The 21,431-nt window shown below is 37.5% G+C and overlaps 1 protein-coding gene across 1 annotated transcript; it reads left to right on the forward strand.

Annotated features, from left to right (window-relative positions):
• Window positions 1–1,251: 1,251 nt before the first annotated feature.
• On the forward strand, window positions 1,252–3,512 carry LOC140855465 (oligopeptide transporter 1-like). Its single transcript, XM_073251347.1, has 2 exons — window positions 1,252–2,471; window positions 2,704–3,512. Exons 1-2 carry the CDS (start codon window positions 2,283–2,285, stop codon window positions 3,322–3,324), a joined length of 810 nt encoding a protein of 269 aa, XP_073107448.1. The 5' UTR covers window positions 1,252–2,282; the 3' UTR covers window positions 3,325–3,512.
• Window positions 3,513–21,431: the final 17,919 nt, after the last annotated feature.

Genomic DNA, 21,431 nt, shown 5'->3' on the forward strand with positions numbered 1-21,431 from the left:
CCGGCGGGTACAGCAACTGGGTTGGTTGTTGTTGGAGGCTTTTGACTGCATCTGTCAGAACAGTCATCTGCCGTACGATCATCGCGATCTGTGCCTCCGTGGTCACCACAGGATGTGGAGAGCTGGGTTCCACCATGGAGAGTGGAGGAGAGGCCTCTTCCCGATGAGAGGAGTGCCTCGCCGATCCGATGGCTCTCGATCGCTGAGCCCTGGTTCTTATCATCTTGAAAGGATTTTCAAGCTCTGTGGAGGTCGTGCACCCCCCTACCTGGCATGCCAAATCTGTTACGGCCAATCCCCTCGTCGCCTGGTCGTCGGGAACGAGCACCTGCAAGAGAAGTCCACACTGACCGGAGATGCCTCCGACGGAGACCCTCCGACGGTCAAGTCAGAGAGGAGACTAGGCAACAGTAGAAAAGAATCAGGGGACTTAGCGGTGGAGAGAGGGAGAGCTCGAGAGAGCTTCAGAGAGTTAGAGCGCCTTCCGAGATTTCTCCAGACTTACCCCAAGTTGTTGCCTTACCCCGTTTTATAGTAGAAGGCGATGTGGTCCCGCCACCGATGATGTAGACAACTGGGGAGCTGTCAAATCGTCGGTGGGCTATCAAATCATCGGTGGGCTGTCAAGTCATTGGAATTAATCCATGTCCTTGGTAGGACAGCGCCCCAGGTCCTTGCAGGACAACGCCCCCCAGCGGTCGTGCAGCATGTCCTTGGCAGGACAGCAGCCCATGCCGGTCGTACGGCGTTTGAGAGGACTGACCGACTATATGTCAGGATTTGGGTGTCGGGTGGTGACTCGGGGGCACAGTCGGCCGTCCTGATGGCTTGTAGAAGTCGAACGTCGATTGCCCTACCCGATAGAAAGTCGGCGATGTAGGTTCGGCCTTTCGGGTGGTTGGAGGTAGCGTTGGCCTGTTCGGCTGGCACACTCCGAGCCGGATATCGTCGGTTGTCATTGTCGGAGTCGTCCGTCCGTCGGATGGGTAGAGTCGGTCATCGGTCGGACCGTCTCGAGGGTAAGTCGGCGTCGGGGGCCAGTCGGTATATCCCAACACAATTCATTCGGAAAATGAATGATGGATGGTATTGGGGCCTTCTTGTTCCAATTTTCATATATTATTCTGGACATTCTCATGACCACTGTTCATATATTTTCTGCCTCCTTTTTAGAACCATTGCCCTTAGATTGGTTCATCAGGGCAAGAAGCTTGTCCTTCATTTTATTTTTATTTTATTTTATTTATTTATTTATTTATTTGGGAGTAGAAATGGAGGCTAGGAAAGCTGCAGCCGCCTACGGTTTATTGAGCCTTGAGGTATGTACAGGGTAAGGGACAGTTTGACAGAAGAATCGTCGCACAAGGGAAAAATGAAAACAGCACCCAAAAACAGAGCCTCAAAAGCTCGGAAATAAACCCAAACTAAAAAACAACAGTGGTACCAGAGATCTGGATTAAAATAAGAACCATGATACCAAATAGCAGAGAGACCCAGATGAGATATCCCTCAGGGAGCACGGGGTCCCGAATGACAGCCGAAGCACAGGGAACCAATTTCTGACAGCCAACCTTGTCCCCAAGAGTGCCAACCAACATCATGAACCAATTTCGTTAGCTTGTGCTTCATGACTTCATATTATTAACTTTTAAAAGCAGAAATTACCTTGCGCTCTTTATTTGCATCTGTTTTATTAGACAGGCATAACTTTCATACATTGCATACTCAACTATTGTCCATTTCACATCTCATGATCCTATATTTTGCAAGCTTGGGCTAAAATGGTTTATGATATATTTCCATCGACCATTTTAATTTGTCATTTACATCTTTGTACGTTGCTAGATCAATGTGGGACCAAGTTATGAAGGCATACAAAGAAGAAGAATACGACATTCACTCTAGATTAATGAAGCAAAATTATGAATCTGTTCCTCAATGGTGGTTTTACTTGGTCTTGTTTTCAATGGTCGGTTTGGCAATATTAACCTGTCAAGTATTCAATGAACAAGTCCAACTTTCTTCCTGGGGACTTTTGATAGTACTTGCTATGGTTCCCATACTGCTAGTTCCAAATGCTGTTCTTAGCGCTACTGCAAATTCAGTAAGATGGATTCATCATTTTCTTTTCAGATTGACATCACGAACCTTAGTTTAAACTACAAATCAAATCCATATAATCGCATCACAATATTTATATAGCTTAGTTAAGAAAGATACAATTGCATATTCGTTTTTAAAGAGAGCTGTTAAATACATCTTTTTAATTTGTTTAAGCTTTGATGCAGCGCATATCGGCAGATATTTTCCTTGAGATGGTTAATGGATATCTATATCCAGGTAAGCCAATTGCGAACATGACATTTAGGATTTATGGTGTGCTTAGCATAGATACAGCTGTGGGAGCAATGTATTCTTTCAAGCAAGGTCATTACATGAAGATTCCTCCAAAACAAATGTTCCTCGTTCAGGTAAATTGCGCTAAACCATGGCTCTTCATAATAATCCCACTCAAGGAAAGAACACCATAAATTGAGAAAAAATGATGAAAAAAATGCATTCTCCTAAGATGTTGTACCAATTTGTTATGATCAATACCTGTGCATGCATGTCTGATGATTACCTGTACCAAATTGTAGTACATTTGAGTGTTTTGGCATGGATGATATGTTCTCACGAGGAGCCTCTATTTACATGAAGCAGATTATTGGCACAGCATTATCAACAGTGGCTAACTTCGGTACAGGATGGTGGATGTTTAGTTCGATTCCGAATATATGTGATCTAGAAAAGCTACCAAAGGGAAGCCCATGGACATGCCCTGGTGAACGCTCATCTTTCGCTGCTGGAGTTATATGGGGGCTTGTTGGACCACGAAGAGTATTTTATCCTTCAGGCACATATTCAAAGATATTTATCTTCTTCATTATTGGATTAGTGGCACCAGTGCCAGTATGGATCCTATCAAAAATGTATCCAGAAAAGAAGTGGATTCAGCTCATCACCATGCCGGTCATATTTTCAGCTGGCGCCATGATGCCTCCTGTTTCTGCGGTTAACTTTTGGATGTGGACCGTAGTTGGCACAATATTCAACTACGTTATTTTTAGGAAGTACAAAGGATGGTGGGCTAAGTACAACTATGTTTTATCCTATGGGCTTGACTTTGGAGCTGCTTTTCTGGTTGTTATGGCGAGCGTCCTTCAGGTTCAAGATATCTATGGGATTAGCTGGTGGGGATTGGAGATAGATGATCATTGTCCTCTCGCCAAATGCCCTACTGAACCAGGTATAGCTGTCGAGGGGTGTCCAGTCCTCAAATGATAACTATGTGGTTGATGATGTGATTACAATATGGCGCGCAGGAGCAGTTGTTCTTCAGGAAGAGTGGAAACATAGCAACTCACGTTTCCACGAGGATTATTACTAATGAGAATATCACTATGTAGACGTACATCTTTGGTCTTCTTTAAGCACTGTGTTGTGGTTGGTATTGAATGGAAAATAGGCATGCTCACTATACGAAATAAGGGCTTTAGCAACGGTCGTAAAAATTAAAAAAAATCGTTGAAAAGAGATTTACCAGCGACCTTTCCTACAGCCGCTATGCTGCTGGAGAAACTGTCATTGCTGTTGTATTTCAAGCTTTTCCCAGCAGTCATGATCGCTGGAAAAAGTCAAACTTTTGCAAGTAATTTGGGTGTTAACCGTTGGAAAAATAAAATATATCTCAATAGTTAAAACCGTTGGACAAAGATTTAGAAACTTTTTCCAACGGTCATTTATGGCATGGGAGTATTTTAGCAGCGTTTCTAACCATAGGAAATTTGACAATTGGAAAAATTTTAATATTATAGCAGTAGGTTTGACCACTGGGAATGTACATTTAGCAGCACTTTGATCACTGGGATCTATCAAGACAATTAAATATTCTCCATTTTATCCAAAGTATATATTAGTGTAAAACTAGATGTTACTTCAGGCATCAACCAGGGGATCTGGTGGTCTTGCATTTAGTAAATTCTAATAAGTGAGGCATATAGCCCAAATATTGATGGATGAAGCATATAAGAAATGGATTCCTACATTGATAAAATTATCCATCATTAACCTTTTAATGAAATCCTATATACTTCTTCATTTTCTCATTCATTTTTTTACATATATTTTTTGTTTTACATACAATGTTTAAGCTATACTATTAAATTTATAACTAATTTAGTTTAATTTTGGCACATAATTTTCTTAATTATAAGTAAATAATTAGAATTATCTTCTTTTTTTATTTATATCCACTATATTTTTCTTAACTATATATAAGATTAAATAATTGTCTAAGTTAAATTGTAAATTAAATATTTATTTATATAACTACTATATAAACAAATTTATTTATCTAGAATTAATTTATAAAACTATTTATTAAACTAAATTAAAATTAAAAATTTTTTAATTATAAAATATAAAGATTATAAGTTTTTATATTACTCTACTTCTTTAGTATAACAAATATTGTAATTGATAATAATAATATTAAAAGATATTTTAATAAAAATATTATATAAATATCATTAATTCTTTCTTTCATTCTTTTCATACCAAACAAAAAAGAAAATCAGTTCCATTCGTCCTTCTATATTTCACCATACATCTGGGAGGATGAATGGGAGATATCTATCCATTCCCTACCCCATCCATCCTTCCTCCCCTACCACCCTCATGCAATCCATTCTTCGTACCAATTAGAGGGTTAGAGTTGGGGTTAGGGGTGGGCCACGAGTGGTTGGACAGTAGCCGGGCTATGGACCAGCCACAGACTTGACCTCGTGTATGTTTGGATGCTATAACCTAAGATCGAACCTATTTCGGCCTAGCGCAAAGCTTTACTCTACATAGGCATGACCCGGCAAGTCTCACGCCAGCCTGAGCCCACATAGCTAATTATTTGGTGGGATTGTATTGAGAAGTGTGATCCAAAGTTATTGTCAATGTCTTCGGATTTCAATTACAGTAATTATTTTTAAGATTAAGAGCATTTAATCTCCATCTTTCTGATCTATACCCATCCCACCTCCAGAAGGTTATCTCTAATAGGAATCAAACCCCCACTACTAGCTCAAGTCACAAGCTATGATACCGTCCAAGCAAGTTCTCCATGATCGAGTATCCAACTTACAACATTCATATTGCGAGCAGCAGAAATGTGTGACGGTTTGACCAATTTGTAATTCATTCTTTAGTATCAAGGGGTTCCCATGACCGGTAGCCTTTAATTTCCTTCCCACTTTCTTGCCGTTATATCTTTGTATAACTCCTTCGATACATGTCTTGATATCCATCTGACCCAAAAGCAAACCCCAAAAAATGTAGCTAATTTCTTTATTCATTGTGTCTGCTGTAAAATGATGGGCAGGCCATGCTGAAATTCAGCACAAAAAGATTACTGCTCCCAAATTCAAAGCGTCCATTTTTTAGTGCTACGTGTTGGAATCACAGTGCGCTGCCCCAATGTTCTTTCATCGTCCAACCACGAATGTCTGTCAAACGTAATTCTTTCATTATGTTTAGTTGATTTTGTTGGTTCTAATGAAAACTGTGTTTAGTTGATTTTTTTTTTCCCTGCATGCATTTGCCATCTCAATAAAGTTTTGTCCATTTGTCTGCAACTATTGCAATCACACACCCACTGCCAGGGTAACCTCCTCCTTCTCACCATGCATACCTTGTGCATTAATATCCTTACCACACTCATTTTATTAGATCATCTTTATTGCCCCAGTTTGTACTAAACTTTCCGAATGTTCTGCTACATTAACTATGGCTCTCTAACGCATGTGCTGGATGCAAATGACTGAGAGGGAGCATATCTTGACAGTTTGGACATGGAATCTGAAAGTGGCAACTAGTCCTCGGATCCTTGATGGTGCTGGGGTGATGTATTCATCCATTGGATTTGCCAATATGATGAGGAGGCCATCTATTCAACCAAACTCGATCCTGAATCGAACATTCTCTAATGGGGGTTAGGCCTCTATGGTCACGATCAGGGGAGGTAGTTGCGTCAAGATTAATTACCCTCCTTCCAACTCCCTATACCGCACCAAAAAAATAATGCATGTGCTGGTTGCAGAATTTCCGGAATGCATATAGTCACATCTAAAATTCAGTACAACTTATCATTGTCTACTTCTATGTTCTTTTGTTTGACTGGTCCAATAAAATTAAAATGAGCTTAGTGGAAGAATTTTAGCTATCAATTTTAAATATGGCATCAATTTTGAAGCTGCTTTCATTGGAGTTGCATTCCATGTACCTTTTTTTTTTTCTTTCAGTTATATTGATCTTTAGGGCCTTATCATGCTATATTTCATTGCATTATTTTAAAACCGTTAGAAAGCAAGTAACATGGAGTAGCTCTAGGATGGAATAGGCTTGAGCCGGTCAGGGTCGAGCTAGGCTTAACTGGGTTTGGGCTTAAATATACAACCCACTTATTTTTCAGACAAAACTCAGGTGTGTCATTGGCCCAACCCGAGCCGAACCCCTAGAAGGCTGGACATAGAGCTTAAATGAAGGCCCAAATCGGGCCAAGTTCCATTATAAAATGGGTTACATGTTTTGACTAGCTTGATTTCACTAATTTAACCCCCTTGTTCGAATCGCTTATCATTAAGAGCCCAAGATGGTAAGGCTGATGAACTAATCTCCCTTCCGGCTCCAAAAGTGCACAAACATTCTCCAACAATCTTTTGTCTAGAAACAACCGAACCACATCCACAAAATTACATAGACACCATCCTCTCCATCCCCAACTCTCTCTCTAACGATTGGTACCACCGCCAAGCGCTGCCCCACCAACGATGCACCATCATGGAGCACTTTCCCATGATCTTGCTAAAGCACATCTGGATGGATTGCTTCACTTTCCGCTCCATTAAGTGCACCTTGTGACTCACAACCCATCGTCGCTACTTCATTTTCAGATGGTTGAAACACCCCACTCCCCTTTTGTCGGCAACAATGATGGCAAGTAAGGCCAGACGGCACGCTCATATCATCCAAAGATGGGAAAGGCAATCGATCGTGGGATCCAAATAGTGGGGTCGGATCATGCAGGTTTGGTTCATGCGGAACATGCTCCCTCGCATGGTCCCCAGCCTTTGATTGTCGGCACCAATGCTGATCAACCAGAACCTATTCTAGTAACTGCGACTATAGTTAGCCACCCTAGCACCGTTGGTGGATACACAAACTCGTTCCAATGCCCCAATTATAGTCATTGCGGCAGCTATAGTTGCAGACACCAATGCCTAAGATTGAAGGTCACACTACGAAAATTTAGATTTTCATTGATGAACTTTTAATGGTAAAACATGAGCCTAGTTTTGAAAGCAACATATGTGTTGCGACTTGTTTTTGGTTGACGTCGAAAGACAAGGAAACAAGGCACTAGAGTGACTTGCAAAAAAGCCTGGGCCAGATGATTGTGCTCCAGTGAGGATCCTTCGATGCTCAAATCAGAATGCATAAATAGAGAAGCAGAGTTTTAGCTCTCTGAGATGGATTACTTACTTAGATCTTCAGAGTTTAAGTATTTATAGAGGAGACGGCTGTGTAACCATTCTTAGAAGACAGACTGGCCGAATCTGGTATAATTATTTGGTTGTGATTCTTAGGATCAAATGGTTACACCTGAAAGATTCTCAAGATCAGACGATTATATCTAGATAGTATTGACAGCTATGATCAGTTGGTGCTTGCCTTTTGAATCTAAACCAAATCAATCTGCTTCAGAAGAAAGATCAGAGAGTGTGGCATGCTGACTAGAAGTTGGGACTGATAGTTTTTCGACCTGTTGTGGTGTAGAGGGCTTTTTCAGTCCCACATCGGTTAGAGTCAAGAGAGAGTATGGCTTATATAGATTAGAACCTTCTCTCCCATATAAGGCGCCTTTTAAAGGGTAAAACTGTGAGGCTCTAAATGACCAAGACCCATTGAAATCTAAGGCTCACTAAGGCCTAAAAGATTGTCATGAGCTAAAGCGGACAATACCTCACGAATGCGAAGATTCGACCCCTTGATCCATGACTGCAACATTGGCACCGTCTGTGGGAAGCCTCCTATCCACACATACTCCCTCTTGACTGGAGGCCTGTGTTGTGGTGTAGAGGACTTTTTTAGTCCCACATCGGTTAGAGTTAAGAGAGAGTATGGTTTATATAGATTAAATTTTTTTCTCTCACGTGAGGTGCCTTTTAAAGGATTAAACCGTAAGGTACCTTTTAATGACCAAGGCCCATTCAAGCCTAAGACCCACTAAAGCCTAAAAGATTGTCATGAGCCAAAGCGGATAATATCTCATGAATGCAAAGATTCTACCCCTTGACCCATGATCGCAACACGATCAAAGTTCGATTAGATGGATTGATTCGAAAGACTAACAGACTCACAGTTGTTATGCTGACCAGAGATTATTATGATATGCAAGCTGTGTAGGGATCGGATACAACTGAAGATCGACTAGTAAACTCTCTTATCAAAGGTCAGATCAAATCTTTTCTATCCAAAATTTGGATAAAGAACTATCCGACCAAGGGTCGAATCAAAGACTGATCGATCAGAGATTGGACCAGGACACGCCGACTAAGGGTCGGACGAGTCATAATCAATCATGCGACTGCATTGCTTAAGATGTGCAATCTGACTAACTCTTTTAGATCAGTAGCTAGATTAAGAATATGTTGATGAGAGATCAGACAGAATAGCCTTCGATCAGGGGTCTGGATAGACATTTATTGATCAGGGGTCGGGCAAACCACAATAATTAGGCCCCTTGAGAGGCATTGATATGGACTCGATGGGTCATAATGGATTTGAATCTTCACACATCATCGATCTATTCTAAATTACTCCTAACAGATACCTCCTACTCTCTAGTTTGAGCTCTGGTCAGACTATGAGAGTATTTATCTTGATATTCTGAATGATCGGAGATGTAAAGATCTTTTTTTAAACCAAATATCTGCGTATAGTTTTTCAGATAAAAAAATTATCAAACTAATGATGAAATTTTCAAAATCTGCACAGACACCACTCTTCTCGACTAAAATATATTAAATATAACTTATTTCAATATAAGTCGATCAAAAATTTTTAACATCTCAAGACCGATCAAAGGTCAAATTTTAATATAAGCTAATCAAAAACTTTTAACATCTCAAGATCGATCAAAGATCGAGTTTAAATATAAATCGATCAAAAATTTTTAACATCTCGAGACTGATCAAAGGTGAAGTTTAAATATAAGTCGATCAAAAGCTTTTAACATCTCGAGGTCGCTCAAAAGCTGAGTTTTAATATAAGTTGATTAAAGATTTTTAACATCTCGAGGCCGATCAAAGGTTGAGTTTAAAAATAAGCTGATCAAAGACTTTTAATATTTAGAGATCGATCAAAGATCGAGTTTAAAAATAAAATGATCAAAGATTTTTAACATCTCAAGGCCAATCAAAGCCTGAGTTTCAATATAAGTCGATCCAAGGCTTTTAATATCTCAAGATCGATCAAAGGCTGAGTTTAAATATAAGTCGATTAAAGGCTTTTAACATCTCAAGATCGAGTTTAAATATAAGTTGATCAAAGACTTTAAACATCTCAAGGCCAATTAAAGATTGAGTTTCAATATAAGCCGATCAAAAGCTTTTAACATCTCAAGATCGATCAAAGATTGAGTTAAAATATAAATCGATCAAAAACTTTTAACATCTCAAGATCGATAAAAGGTCGAGTTTCAATATAAGCCGATCAAAGGCTTTTAATATTTCGAGACCGATCAAAGATCGAGTTTAAATATAAGCTAATCAAAGATTTTTAACATCTTAAGGCAATTAAAAATTGAGTTTAAATATAAGCCGATCAAAGGCTTTTAACATCTTGAGATGGATCAAAGGCTGAGTTTAAATATAGCCGATCAAAGACTTTTAACATCTCGAGACTGATCAAAGATCGAGTTTCAATATAAACCGATCAAAGACTTTTAACATCTTGAGACTGATCAAAGGCCGAGTTTTAATATAAGCTGATCAAAAACTTAGAGCATGTCAAAGCCGATCAAAGGTCGAGTTTAAATATAAGCCGATCAAAGATTTTTAACATCTCGAGGTCGATCAAAGGTCGAGTTTAAATATAAGTTAATCAAAAAATTTTAACATCTCGAGACCGATCAAAGATCAAGTTTAAATATAAGCCGATCAAAGACTTTTAACATCTTGAGATCGATCAAAGATCGAGTTTTAATATAAGCCAATCAAATGCTTTTAACATTTTGAGATCGATTAAAGGCCAAGTTTAAATATAAGCCGATCAAAGACTTTTAACATCTTAAAGTCGATCAAAGATCGAGTTTCAATATAAGCCTATCAAAGATTTTTAACATCTTGAGATTGATTAAAGATCGAATTTAAATATAAACTGATCAAAAATTTTTAACATCTCAAGACCGATCAAAGGTTGAGTTTAAATATAAGTCGATCAAAGACTTTTAATATCTCGAGACTAATCAAAGATCGAGTTTCATATTTGCCTCTGACTTATCCCGTCATCAGTTGAAAGTCACTGAAGATCTTCAAGTGTTTGGCTCTCACATCCTTCGCAAGTCTGAGTCTGATAATTAAAGCCTCATATTGTGCTTCGTTGTTGATGATTGAAAATTCAAACTACAGTGTACTCCGTCACATCACCTTTTGATCTGATTAAGATGATCCTAGCTCCTGATCTAGATGAATTGGAAGACCCATCCATATGAAGAATCCACTGATCTTCTAGATCAAGGTTTATATTTATTTGTTTCTCTAGCACCATTGAGCTACCTTCCGCAGCCTCGATTCCTCTTCGTCAGGGATGGTACACTTAAGGATGAAATCCATCAAGATCTGAGCTTTAATTGAAGGCTTTGGTTGGAGCTTTAACTGAAGATCTGAACTTTATTCAGATCAGTGAAGTCGATGTACATGCGCCATTTTTTGTTTGCCTTCTTGGCTAGCACCACATTGGTGAGCCAGTTGGGATATATTGCTTCTCAGATGAAGCCAGTCTTGATCAGCTTGTCCACGTCCTCAGCAATTACTTTCTGGTATTCTGGGACAAAGATTCTCTTCTTCTGGTTTATAGGGTGGAAGGTCAGATCCACTCTCAAGTGATGGGTCATCACCTCCGGGTCAATGCTAGGCATATATGCCACTATCCAAGCAAACAGATCTAGATTTTTCTACAAAAGTGTAGTTAGTCGATCTTTAATTACTAGATATATGGTTGATCCGATTTTCATAATTTGATGGAGATTTTCTTTCCTTAGAGGGGCCTTCACTAGATCCTCGGATGATTGAGCATGCTCCCTAGCCAGATCATCATGGATGTCCAAACCTATTAGGAGTTCAGATTGGGATGCCACCAGCTATTCTCCACTTGCAGCTTAGCAACGAAATACCGTCGAGCCACAACTTGATTGTCTCGAACTTGCCCCACTCCAGCTTCCATCAGAAACTTCACCATCAAGTGGTAGCTCGACATCAGGGCCTTCAGCATCCCTAGACTTGGTTAGTAAAGTATTGCATTATGGGTTGATGGTAGGTTAAGCACAAGAAAATCAATATGGATGGTCATTTGCCTAAGTTTGGTTCTCATGGTAAGAGGCAATCTGATAGTTTCTTTCGAAAGTATCGAACTCTTGGAGAAACCTTGGATCGGAGTACCGAATTTATTTAGCTTTAGCATCTTGTTAGGTGAAGATTATTGGCTCCTTAGGCCGAGACCTCTTCGCTACATGTGGCTCCACCGATTCAGACAATCCCTCAGTTATCATGTGAATTTCATCTCGTAGGGGTCGATCTTCTACTACCATCTATCCCTCCATCTATGGTTGCGCTGGAGCCAATTGAGGCTGAGGGGGCTAGTACTATCATTGCTGAAGCGCAAAATATCTTCGCTGCTGCTGTCCAGCCCTTGGAAAACATCGATGCAGAGGACCTTATCATTGGATGAACTGATACAGCCTCCTTTCTTGGATCAAATGCTCAATTTTTTTTTTGAGTTGATAACAATCTTTGCTATTGTAATCGTGGTCATGATGATAGAGATAATATTTATCTGAATCGTGGCATCCCAAGTTTGTCCATATCTTTGGAGGTAGAGGTAGCTCGATTCGCACCTCCATCAAAATCTCTCTCCTAGAAGTATTCAACAGAGTGAGATCGCTGAATCACCTTGAAGGTGAACAATTCCTCTTCGGCAAAATATTTTTTTCTCCTCAGTGGGGACCTTGAGTAGCGGTGATTTCTAACACTTCGCTTAGGCAAGCGAGCCCTGCTCTGCCCTTGATTCCCCAAAGTTAGAGTTACTTGACAATTTTTTCCACCAGATGATCTTTCAATCGAGCATATTTCTCTACCCGAGCTCGCATTTCTGGAAAATCCTATGGAAAAGATCTTCAATAGTGACTTTTTGAAGTCACACATTAACAATCCATCCTTCAGGATGGATATTGCAATCGAGTGATTTAGGTCACGGACTTCCAACATAGCTCTGTTGAACCGAGCTATGTAAGATCGAATGAACTTGCCTTTCTTTTGTTTGATGGTCTGGAGGTAGTCCGAGTACTTTCATTGTCATCGACTGGGGATGAAATGGATTGCAAAGACTTGGCTCAGCCGTCGAAAAAAAAAGTGAATAGAAGTCGGCTTCAGACTGAAATACCAATGTCGAGCTGTCTCTTTCAAAGTGGAGGGGAAGACTCAGCACATGATAGCATCAAAGGCTTCCTAAAGAAGCATGACTACTCGAAAGTGTTGACATGATCGACAGGGTCTGTGGTCCCATCATAGCTCTCCAGCTGAAAAACTTTGAAGTTTGGTGGGATAGGTTCCTGGAGGATGCTTGCCCCAAAAGGCGGTTCAGAATCGAACCTATCGGATGGTGCAGATGGGTTGCTGCAGATCTGCTGGATCTTCTGATCCATTTCTCAAAATCTTTGCTCGACTTTAATATCTCTATTTGTATGCATTTCAGAGCATGGAGGAGATCGTCGATCAGGGGTTGAATCATGCCCTGACTGAGGACTTGAAGACGGTCATCTCCTTAGTTCTTGAGTCTGATCCACCACTAAGCACTGGGCCGGAGAGATTTGGGTTTAATTCGCTAGCTGTGGTGTCAGCGAAGGCTGGATCCTTGCCTGAACAATAGTCATGAGTTGTTGCACCTGCTAGAAAAATAGGTTGAATTGCTCCACAGTCAGTGTCGTGGGTTGCTATACTAGCGTAGGAACTTCTACTGTTACTAGAGGTACAAGAGCAGAGTGATTTATTTCATTCTGCACCATCAAAAAATGGAGGCATTGGTTCGTCGAGAGGAAGTCCTATGTGGAGCCATCGTTAGGAGCTTCTAACTTGTCTATTTCTTTTATAAGACTTGAGATTTGATCCTTCCTCTATCTATTGTCACTTATTTCTGGTTGACGTCAGAAGACAAGAAAATAAGGCACTGGAGCGACCTACAAAAAATTCCAGATCGTAGGATTGTGCCTCGATGAGGATCCCCCGATGCTCAAGTTAGAACACACAAATAGAGAAGCAGAGTTTTAGCTCTTTGAGATAGATTATTTATCTGAATCCTCAAGATTTGAGTATTTATAGAGGAGACGGTTGTGTAACCATTCTTAGAAGATAGGCTAGCTGAATCTGGTGCAGTTATTTGGTTGTGATTCTCATAATCAAGCGATTACACCTGAAAGATTCTCAAGATTAAGCGGTTACATCCAGATAGTATTGACAACTATGGTCAGTTGGCATCTATCTTTTGAATCTGAGCCTGATCAATCTACTTCTGAGGAGAGATCAAAGAGTGTGGCATGTTGACTAGGAGTTGGGACTGATAGTTTTTTTACCAAAGCTCGGTTAGATGGATTGATCCGAAAGACTAACCGACTCATAGTTGTTATGCTGACTAAAGATTATTCCAATATGCAAGCCATGTAGGGATCGGGTATGACTGGAGATCGACCAGCAAACTCTTTGACATAGGGTCGGATCAAATTTTTTCGTCCAAGATTTGGATAAAGAACTATCAGACTAAGGATCGAATCAAAGACTGACCGACCAGGGGTCAGACCAAACACACGCCAGCTAAGGGTCGAATGAGTCATAATCAACCATATGACTGCACTGCTAAAGATGTGCAATTTGACTAGCTCTTTTAGATCAGAAGTCGAATCAAGAACATGCCAATGAGAGGTCGGACAGAATAGCCTTCGATCAGGGGTCAGGACAGATATTTGTCAACCAGGAGTTGGACAAACCACAATAATTAGGTCACTTAAGAGGCACTGATATGGATCCGATGGGTCATAATGGGCTTGAATCTTCACACATCATCGGCCCATTCTAAATTACTCCTAACAGTATGAAAATCAAATAATAGTTTAAGATGTAATTACTAAAAACTTCTATAAAGATCAATTTAACTAATGATTTAAATCATCAACAAAACTTAAATAAAATATATAGCACAAAGTATTAAAAAATATTCTATATGAAATACTATTACTTATTAATTAAATCATAAATAAAAAAATCATAAATTATTTATTTTTAAAGGGATTAAAAAAAAAGATGATTAAAATTATTATAAAAATAATTAATAAAAAATCAAATATGATATGATATATTTGAAATGAAAATATTTTATAATATGAAAATTTTTAAATAAGTACAATAAATCATAATTTCATACTAGAAGTAAATATCATTATAGTGGTTAGGTAGGAGGCTTAGGTTTGATCCTTTATGAAGGCTCATATATAAATTTACAATAAAAATATTTTATTTTCATAGATTATTTATAAAAAATTTTAAGTCTTTTATTATAAAAAAGATCATCACAAATGCTTGCTTTTAATAACCATTTTCATTCCATCAGTAATTATATCATCTTGTTGTGGCCAATAAAAATTCATCACAAAAGGGATATTAGCCACAATATTAAATATTCACTAAAACTTATTTTTTGTCATTAATTTTTTATCAAATCATCATGTTTTAGATGTTTAATAATTATTTTTTGATTTTTTGCTATAAACATTATCATCACTAATATTTACCTTTAATAATATCACTTATATTTCATTATTAAATGCAATAGTTTTGTTTGATAATTTTATATTTTGATTACTAAAACTTTTAGCCATAATATCTTTGGTGACCACCTCATAACAAAATATTTATAGTCACTAAAAATTTTATTGAAAAAAAAAATTTGATCATATTTATTATTGCTAAAAACCTAAATTTTTATAGTGTCACTCCATAGATCATTGTTCTAGCCGCCAGCGGAGATCCTATAAGCCCGGGTAAAGTCATCCATCAGAGCAATTGCAGGGGTCGAGGGGTGGGGTGATGGTAGCTTTGGGGAGGGAGAAAGGGGTTTTTGATTTTAGGATCTAGATTTTATTTTTTTTTTCTCTTTTATTGTTTTAAGGGACGGACAGGAGATAGCTAGCTAGTAAATGAGAATGTGATTGGGCTGGCTCAATTATGTTCAAATTGGGTTTGGGTCTACATATTTCAAAAACTTCCGAACTTGAGCTCAGCTTGAAGACCAAAAAAGTTTACAGATTGGGCATGGATAAAGATGTGGCCAGATCTAATCCATCCCATTTCCAACTCTAAGTACCTCCTACAAATTAACCAAGCATCCTCAGTAACTTCAAGCTTTGGTGATGGTATTGGCATATTCACTCTGTAATCTTTAAGTTTTGCACAAAAATATTATTTTGAAATCTATGAAATACAACCCAACCAAGAAGTCATGTTCCTCACGAACTTGAGATTCGGGTGGCCTTCTAGAGCACTTCATGTCGTCTTGTTCTCATTCCATGTTTGGATAGTCTTGTTGTGTAACTTGTTTCTGATCACTCGAAGCAAATTTTTTTACAAAAATAATATTAATTTTAAAAATATTTATAAAAATAATATTTCATGTAAATTATTTACGAAAATACTATTCATCAAAAAGTCATTTTATCATAAGACGACTTTATTTGCCACATGGCCACGGAAAAGTTAGTGTGGATGCTGTGGTTAGGGGACTTAGTCGCCTTGTGATAGGATGACTCTGTCTCCTCTCTTCCAAACTCATCCCTTCCTCCCCTCTCCTCACTGATTCTCGATCCCATTCGCCTCCTCTCTCTCTCTCTCTCACTCTTTTATTGATTCTTGATTCCCGCCGCCTTCCTTGTCTCCGTCACTTATAGAGGGCAACTTATAGAGCTGTCCTATGATAGGACGACTCATGCCACCTATTTTCTAGCTGATGGTAAAATCGGTGAGTCAGTATGAAAAGTCATTCTATTATAAGACGAGTTTGTTTTGAGCAGTCCTTCGGTAAATAATTTTGAAAGAATATTATTTTGATTTTTTTTAAAAATTAACATTAAATCAATAAAAATTCCCTTGAAAGGACCAAGCTCAAGTTTCTCTCTGCTACAGGATTAGGTCCTCGTGGCATCATGGAGCAGCACCACAGGAGATTTATAGGATTTTGAGAGGTTGCGTGGGACCTCGATCACCTGATACACCTGGGAGCATAAGTCGTCCATCATAGGCTTCACAACACATGGATCTTGGGCCGTCTACACGCTTCTCGTTTGCTTCGGCCTGGACTCTTGTGCCTAAAAATAATGATGGTCCCTCACTAACTCCTGAGCAACCAACCAGCAAGACAACCGAATGTACATATCTTCCTCTTAAATAATATTCGGGGAAAAAAAACCTCTTGCAATCAAAAGAAAATAACACTTCATACACCATCACCAAGGCTTACAGCTTTTTCTTTTCTTTCTCTTTCCCAAAATTGCTTAGAGTTCATGCAGGACTATTAAAATAGTGACTTAGCATTGTCAACACGAATTAATTAATTACATTGTTATAATCCAAAGAGGCGGAGAATTTTGAGTGTGCGCGTTTGAATTTGGAAGTCATAGGCGAATATTATGAATACTTCCTGTCAAATGCTTTTTCTTTTTTTTTTTTCCCCTCTTTAATGAATTTGTCTTTTAAGATTTTAAGAGCAAGGATACTTTTGCTGGTGTCAAAGAAGTTTGAGTTTTATGGTGGCTCAAGAGTATCTCAGGGGGACGTGGAGTTCGTGATGATAATGACCTTGTGAATTATTTGATTAAATTTTGCTTTAAAGTTATTAGATTTTATATTTTTTTCTGATAAAATCCGAAATTGTGTTTGTAAGATCAAAAAGATGTAACCAAAGGTTAGATGCTGATCTTTTTGTGACAAAAATCAGATGCCAATGCATGTTATGGACATGGTCAATATTGTAGACCCGTCCCCTACTTTGGACATTGTTTACCAGATTATTTGTTGTCTCGGACTATAATATATGCTGCACCAATTAATCATTACATCTGCATCATGATTGCAACTCACAAAAGGATTAGCCGCTAGTGCTTGTCCCTCTCTTGATCCCCACAACCAACAAAAAGTGAGGCAATGAGTTAGGTTTGGCATTTTTGGATAGGGGTTGTAGGTTTTTCATGAAAGAATGATGCACGTTCTTTTCGTGCATCCACTTTTGGAAGGAGTTCGAAGTGCTTTGCCAGTTGTGCGGATAAACTTAGTCTTGATAGAACTTTTCCTAACATCTATGAGTTCTAACATTTGCTGAATTTTGTTCCATCAATCATTTTCACCACTAATATATTTTCAGCCTCTTTGATTTCATTTTAAAAAATATAGATATAACCCAACCAAGAAGTTATATTCATCAAAAGCCTTGGGATTCGGGTAGCTAGCTGGTGCACTTAATTCATGTCTTGTCTTATGATCATTCTACATTTGGTGAGTCATGTTGTGTACTTTGTTTCTGGTTGCTTGAATAGACCGAATGCAAGTCTGTCTTTTGGAACAATAAAATTTCATATACTGCCACCGAGGCTTATAGCTTTTTCTCTTCTTTCTCTTTCCAAAAATTGATTAGAGTTTATGTAAGCCTATTAAAATAGTGATTTGGGCCGAATTATATGGTTATAATCCAAAGACAGAGAGAAGTTTGAGCATGCAAGTTTGAATTTGGAGGTTAGAACATATAATGTATATTTTCTGTCATATTTTTTTTTCTTCAATTAATTTGCCTTTTAAGATCATATATAAGAGCAATGATATTTCTTGCTGGTTATAAAGAAGTTAGAGTTTTATGGGAGTTTAAGAAAATCTTAAGGAGACATGGAGTATGTAACGATGACTTATATTAATTATTTTATTAAATTTTGCTAAAATGTTATAAGATTTTTGTAATTCTTTTGATAAAAATCTCAAATTTTGTTTGCATTGGTGCCGATCAAAAAGGTGAGGCCAAGATTATATGCTTTAGTTCTTCCTTCTTCATTAAACACCAACTTTTGAACTTTTACTATGGATTAGGATATGGTGTCAATGCATGGGCCTATAAATATTTTAAGAATATCTTTTAGTACTTATATTATTCATCTCTAGTGGATTTCGATTCATCTTGATGATTATTATAATTCCAAAAAACATTAGTTGCAGCTGAGATATTTTAAATTATTCAATAATTGAATACTAACTTGTGTCATAATAAATAATAATACGTAAGGATTTAAAAGATGATGTAATAAATAAAAATAGCAGATTTTTGTAGAAACCATATCAAAATTTGGATGTTAAAAATAATAAATTTTAATTAAAATTTACTATAAAAAATAATAAGTGTCATTTCCATCCCATCAACTTTTTTTTGGTAATATTTCTATCCAACACCTTTAAAACGTGCTTCACTCCAAGATGCCAGTTGGATGCTCGTTTTCTATCATAATCATTGCTACTGCTTTTAATGGCAAGCTTTTTGGTGCTGCTGCTTCGGCTTCTCATCTTTATCATTTTGATGCCAAATTTGTTGGAAACCAAAACACAAATAAGGTCAAGTCTGAAGCTGATCCATAGTCCGGCTATTGCTTGACCACTCGTGGCCCACCCCTGACCCCAGCTTTAACCCTCTAATTGATACGAAGAATGGATTGGAGGAGGGATGGTAGGGGAGAAAGCATGGATGGGGTAGGGAATAGATAGATATCTCCCATTCATCCTCCTAGATGTATAGTGAAATATAGAAGGATGAATAGAAATAATTTTTTTTTTGTTTGATATAAAAAGAAAGAAAGAAAGGATGGATGATATTTATATAATATTTTTATTAAAATATCTTTTAATATTATTATTATTATCAATTACAATATTTGTTATGCTAAAGAAGTAGAGTAATATAAAAACTTATAATCTTTACATTTTATAATTAAAATTTAATTTTAATCTAATTTAATAAATAATTTTATATATTAATTATAGATAAATAAATTTGTTTATATAGTAGTTATATAAACAAATATTTAGTTTATAATTTAACTTAGACAATTATTTAATCTTATATATAGTTAACAAAAATATAGTGGATATAAATAGAAAAAAGAAGATAATTCTAATTATTTACTTATAATTAAGAAAATTATGTGCCAAAATTTTAAACTAAATAGTTATAAAATTTAATAGTATAGCTTAAACATTTATGTAAAACAAAAAATATATGTAAAAAAATGAATGAGAAAATGAAGAAGTATTAGGATTTCGTTAAAAGGTTAATGATGGATAATTTTATCAATGTAGAAATCCATTTCTTATATGCTTCATTCATCATTTCTTGGACAATTACTGCCAGAATAATTGGGCTATATGCCTCACTTATTAGAATTTACTAAATGGCAAGACCACTAGATCCCCTGGCTGGTGCCTAGAGTAACATCTAGTTTTACACTAATATATACTTTGAATAAAATGAAGAATATTTAATTGTCTTGACAGATCCCAATAATCAAAGTGCAGCTAAATGTACATTCCGAGTGGTCAAACCTACTGCTATAATATTAAACTTTTCCAACGGTCAAATTTCTTACAGTTACACATGTTGATATAAAACTTTCCCAACAGTCATATATGATTGCTCGAAAAAGTTTTTGAATCTTTGCTCAGCGGTTTTGACCATTGGGTTATATTTTATTTTTCCAGCTGTCAACTCCTAAATTGCTGGCAAAAATTTAACTTTTTTCAGCGATTTTTCCATGATCCAAGAGAAGCTCGTCCGGATGGTGTCACGCCCCGAACTCAACACCCGGATCGATACGTGATGCCGCACACTCCTTAGAGCAAGTCCTAAAGAATATGCAAGGCCAAATTAAATCATTACAATCTTATCAACCATAATATTAATTTCAACAGTAATTCATAAAACTTGCATAATAACAATTAACATTCCTTCAATTCTCTGATCGGATACTATAACACTCTATCTATCCATCTGCTCACCCATAAATCTAAGCCATGGCCAATCATGAACATCCTGTATCTCTGAAAAGAAAAGAAAGATGAAGGGGTGTGAGCTTTACAGCCCAGTAAGAATTCCCATATCACACTGATATAGTAATATGTCTGAAAATAAAGAATAGCAATAAAATATAAAATCTCATGTTCAATGTCCAGAATAATGCAAACATTCATAAATTTGCTGTCTTGTCAAAATAGATGCATCATCATATATTAATAGGTGAAACACTTTTGTTCAACAATTGTTTCGTGCCTTATCTTTCATTTCTCTTTTCATAATCACATGATTTTTAACAGTTTCTTTCTGGCTCTGGACTATCCAAGTCTATACCTCAGTCATCATCCGGATCGAATCCACTTTAAAAAGTCTTTCAAGACTGTCCCAGGATGAGCTCCTGGCCGGCTGTCCCACGTACCAAAGCCCGTGAGAGGCTGTCCCAGGCATAAGCTCCCGGCGGGCTGTCCCAGGCATGAGCTCCTGGCCGGCTGATCCACCTGTAAGCCAGTGGGGGCTGTCCCAGGCATAAGCTCCTGGCGGGCTGTCCCAGGCATAAGCTCCTGGCCGGCTGTTCCACATGACAAGGCTAGTCCATACCATATATCTCTTTCTTTTCATTTAATCATTATGTGTTGATTTCATCAATCAATTCTGTCTTGCATTATGATCAATTCAGATATGTCATATCCATATAATCATGCCATCAATCTCTGATACATATATATTGACATAACATACTCATGCTTAAAATCAAATAACAGTATCCAGATATAATAAATTCATCGATCTCAAATCCGACAATGCAAAACCAACGATGCAAGACCAATAGTAAAATAGCATATATAATAGTGATCATGTACAGGGATTCTTACCTTTACCGGTGACTGATCCAAACACAGAAATCAATGTTCTTCTTTGATTTATGAATTTCTCTAACAAGATATTCCACTCGATATCATATGCAGACAATCATCTCTTCA

This window comes from Elaeis guineensis, chromosome 2 (genome assembly GCF_000442705.2).
Source record: "Elaeis guineensis isolate ETL-2024a chromosome 2, EG11, whole genome shotgun sequence".
In the NCBI taxonomy this organism is placed as follows: Eukaryota; Viridiplantae; Streptophyta; class Magnoliopsida; order Arecales; family Arecaceae; genus Elaeis; species Elaeis guineensis.

Excerpts from the sequence above, each read along its gene's own strand:
- LOC140855465 (XM_073251347.1), top strand. The coding sequence starts at position 2,283 with ATGCAGCGCATATCGGCAGATATTTTCCTTGAGATGGTTAATGGATAT. Across the intron at positions 2,472-2,703 it reads AACAAATGTTCCTCGTTCAG|ATTATTGGCACAGCATTATC; the intron begins GTAAATTGCGCT and ends TACATGAAGCAG.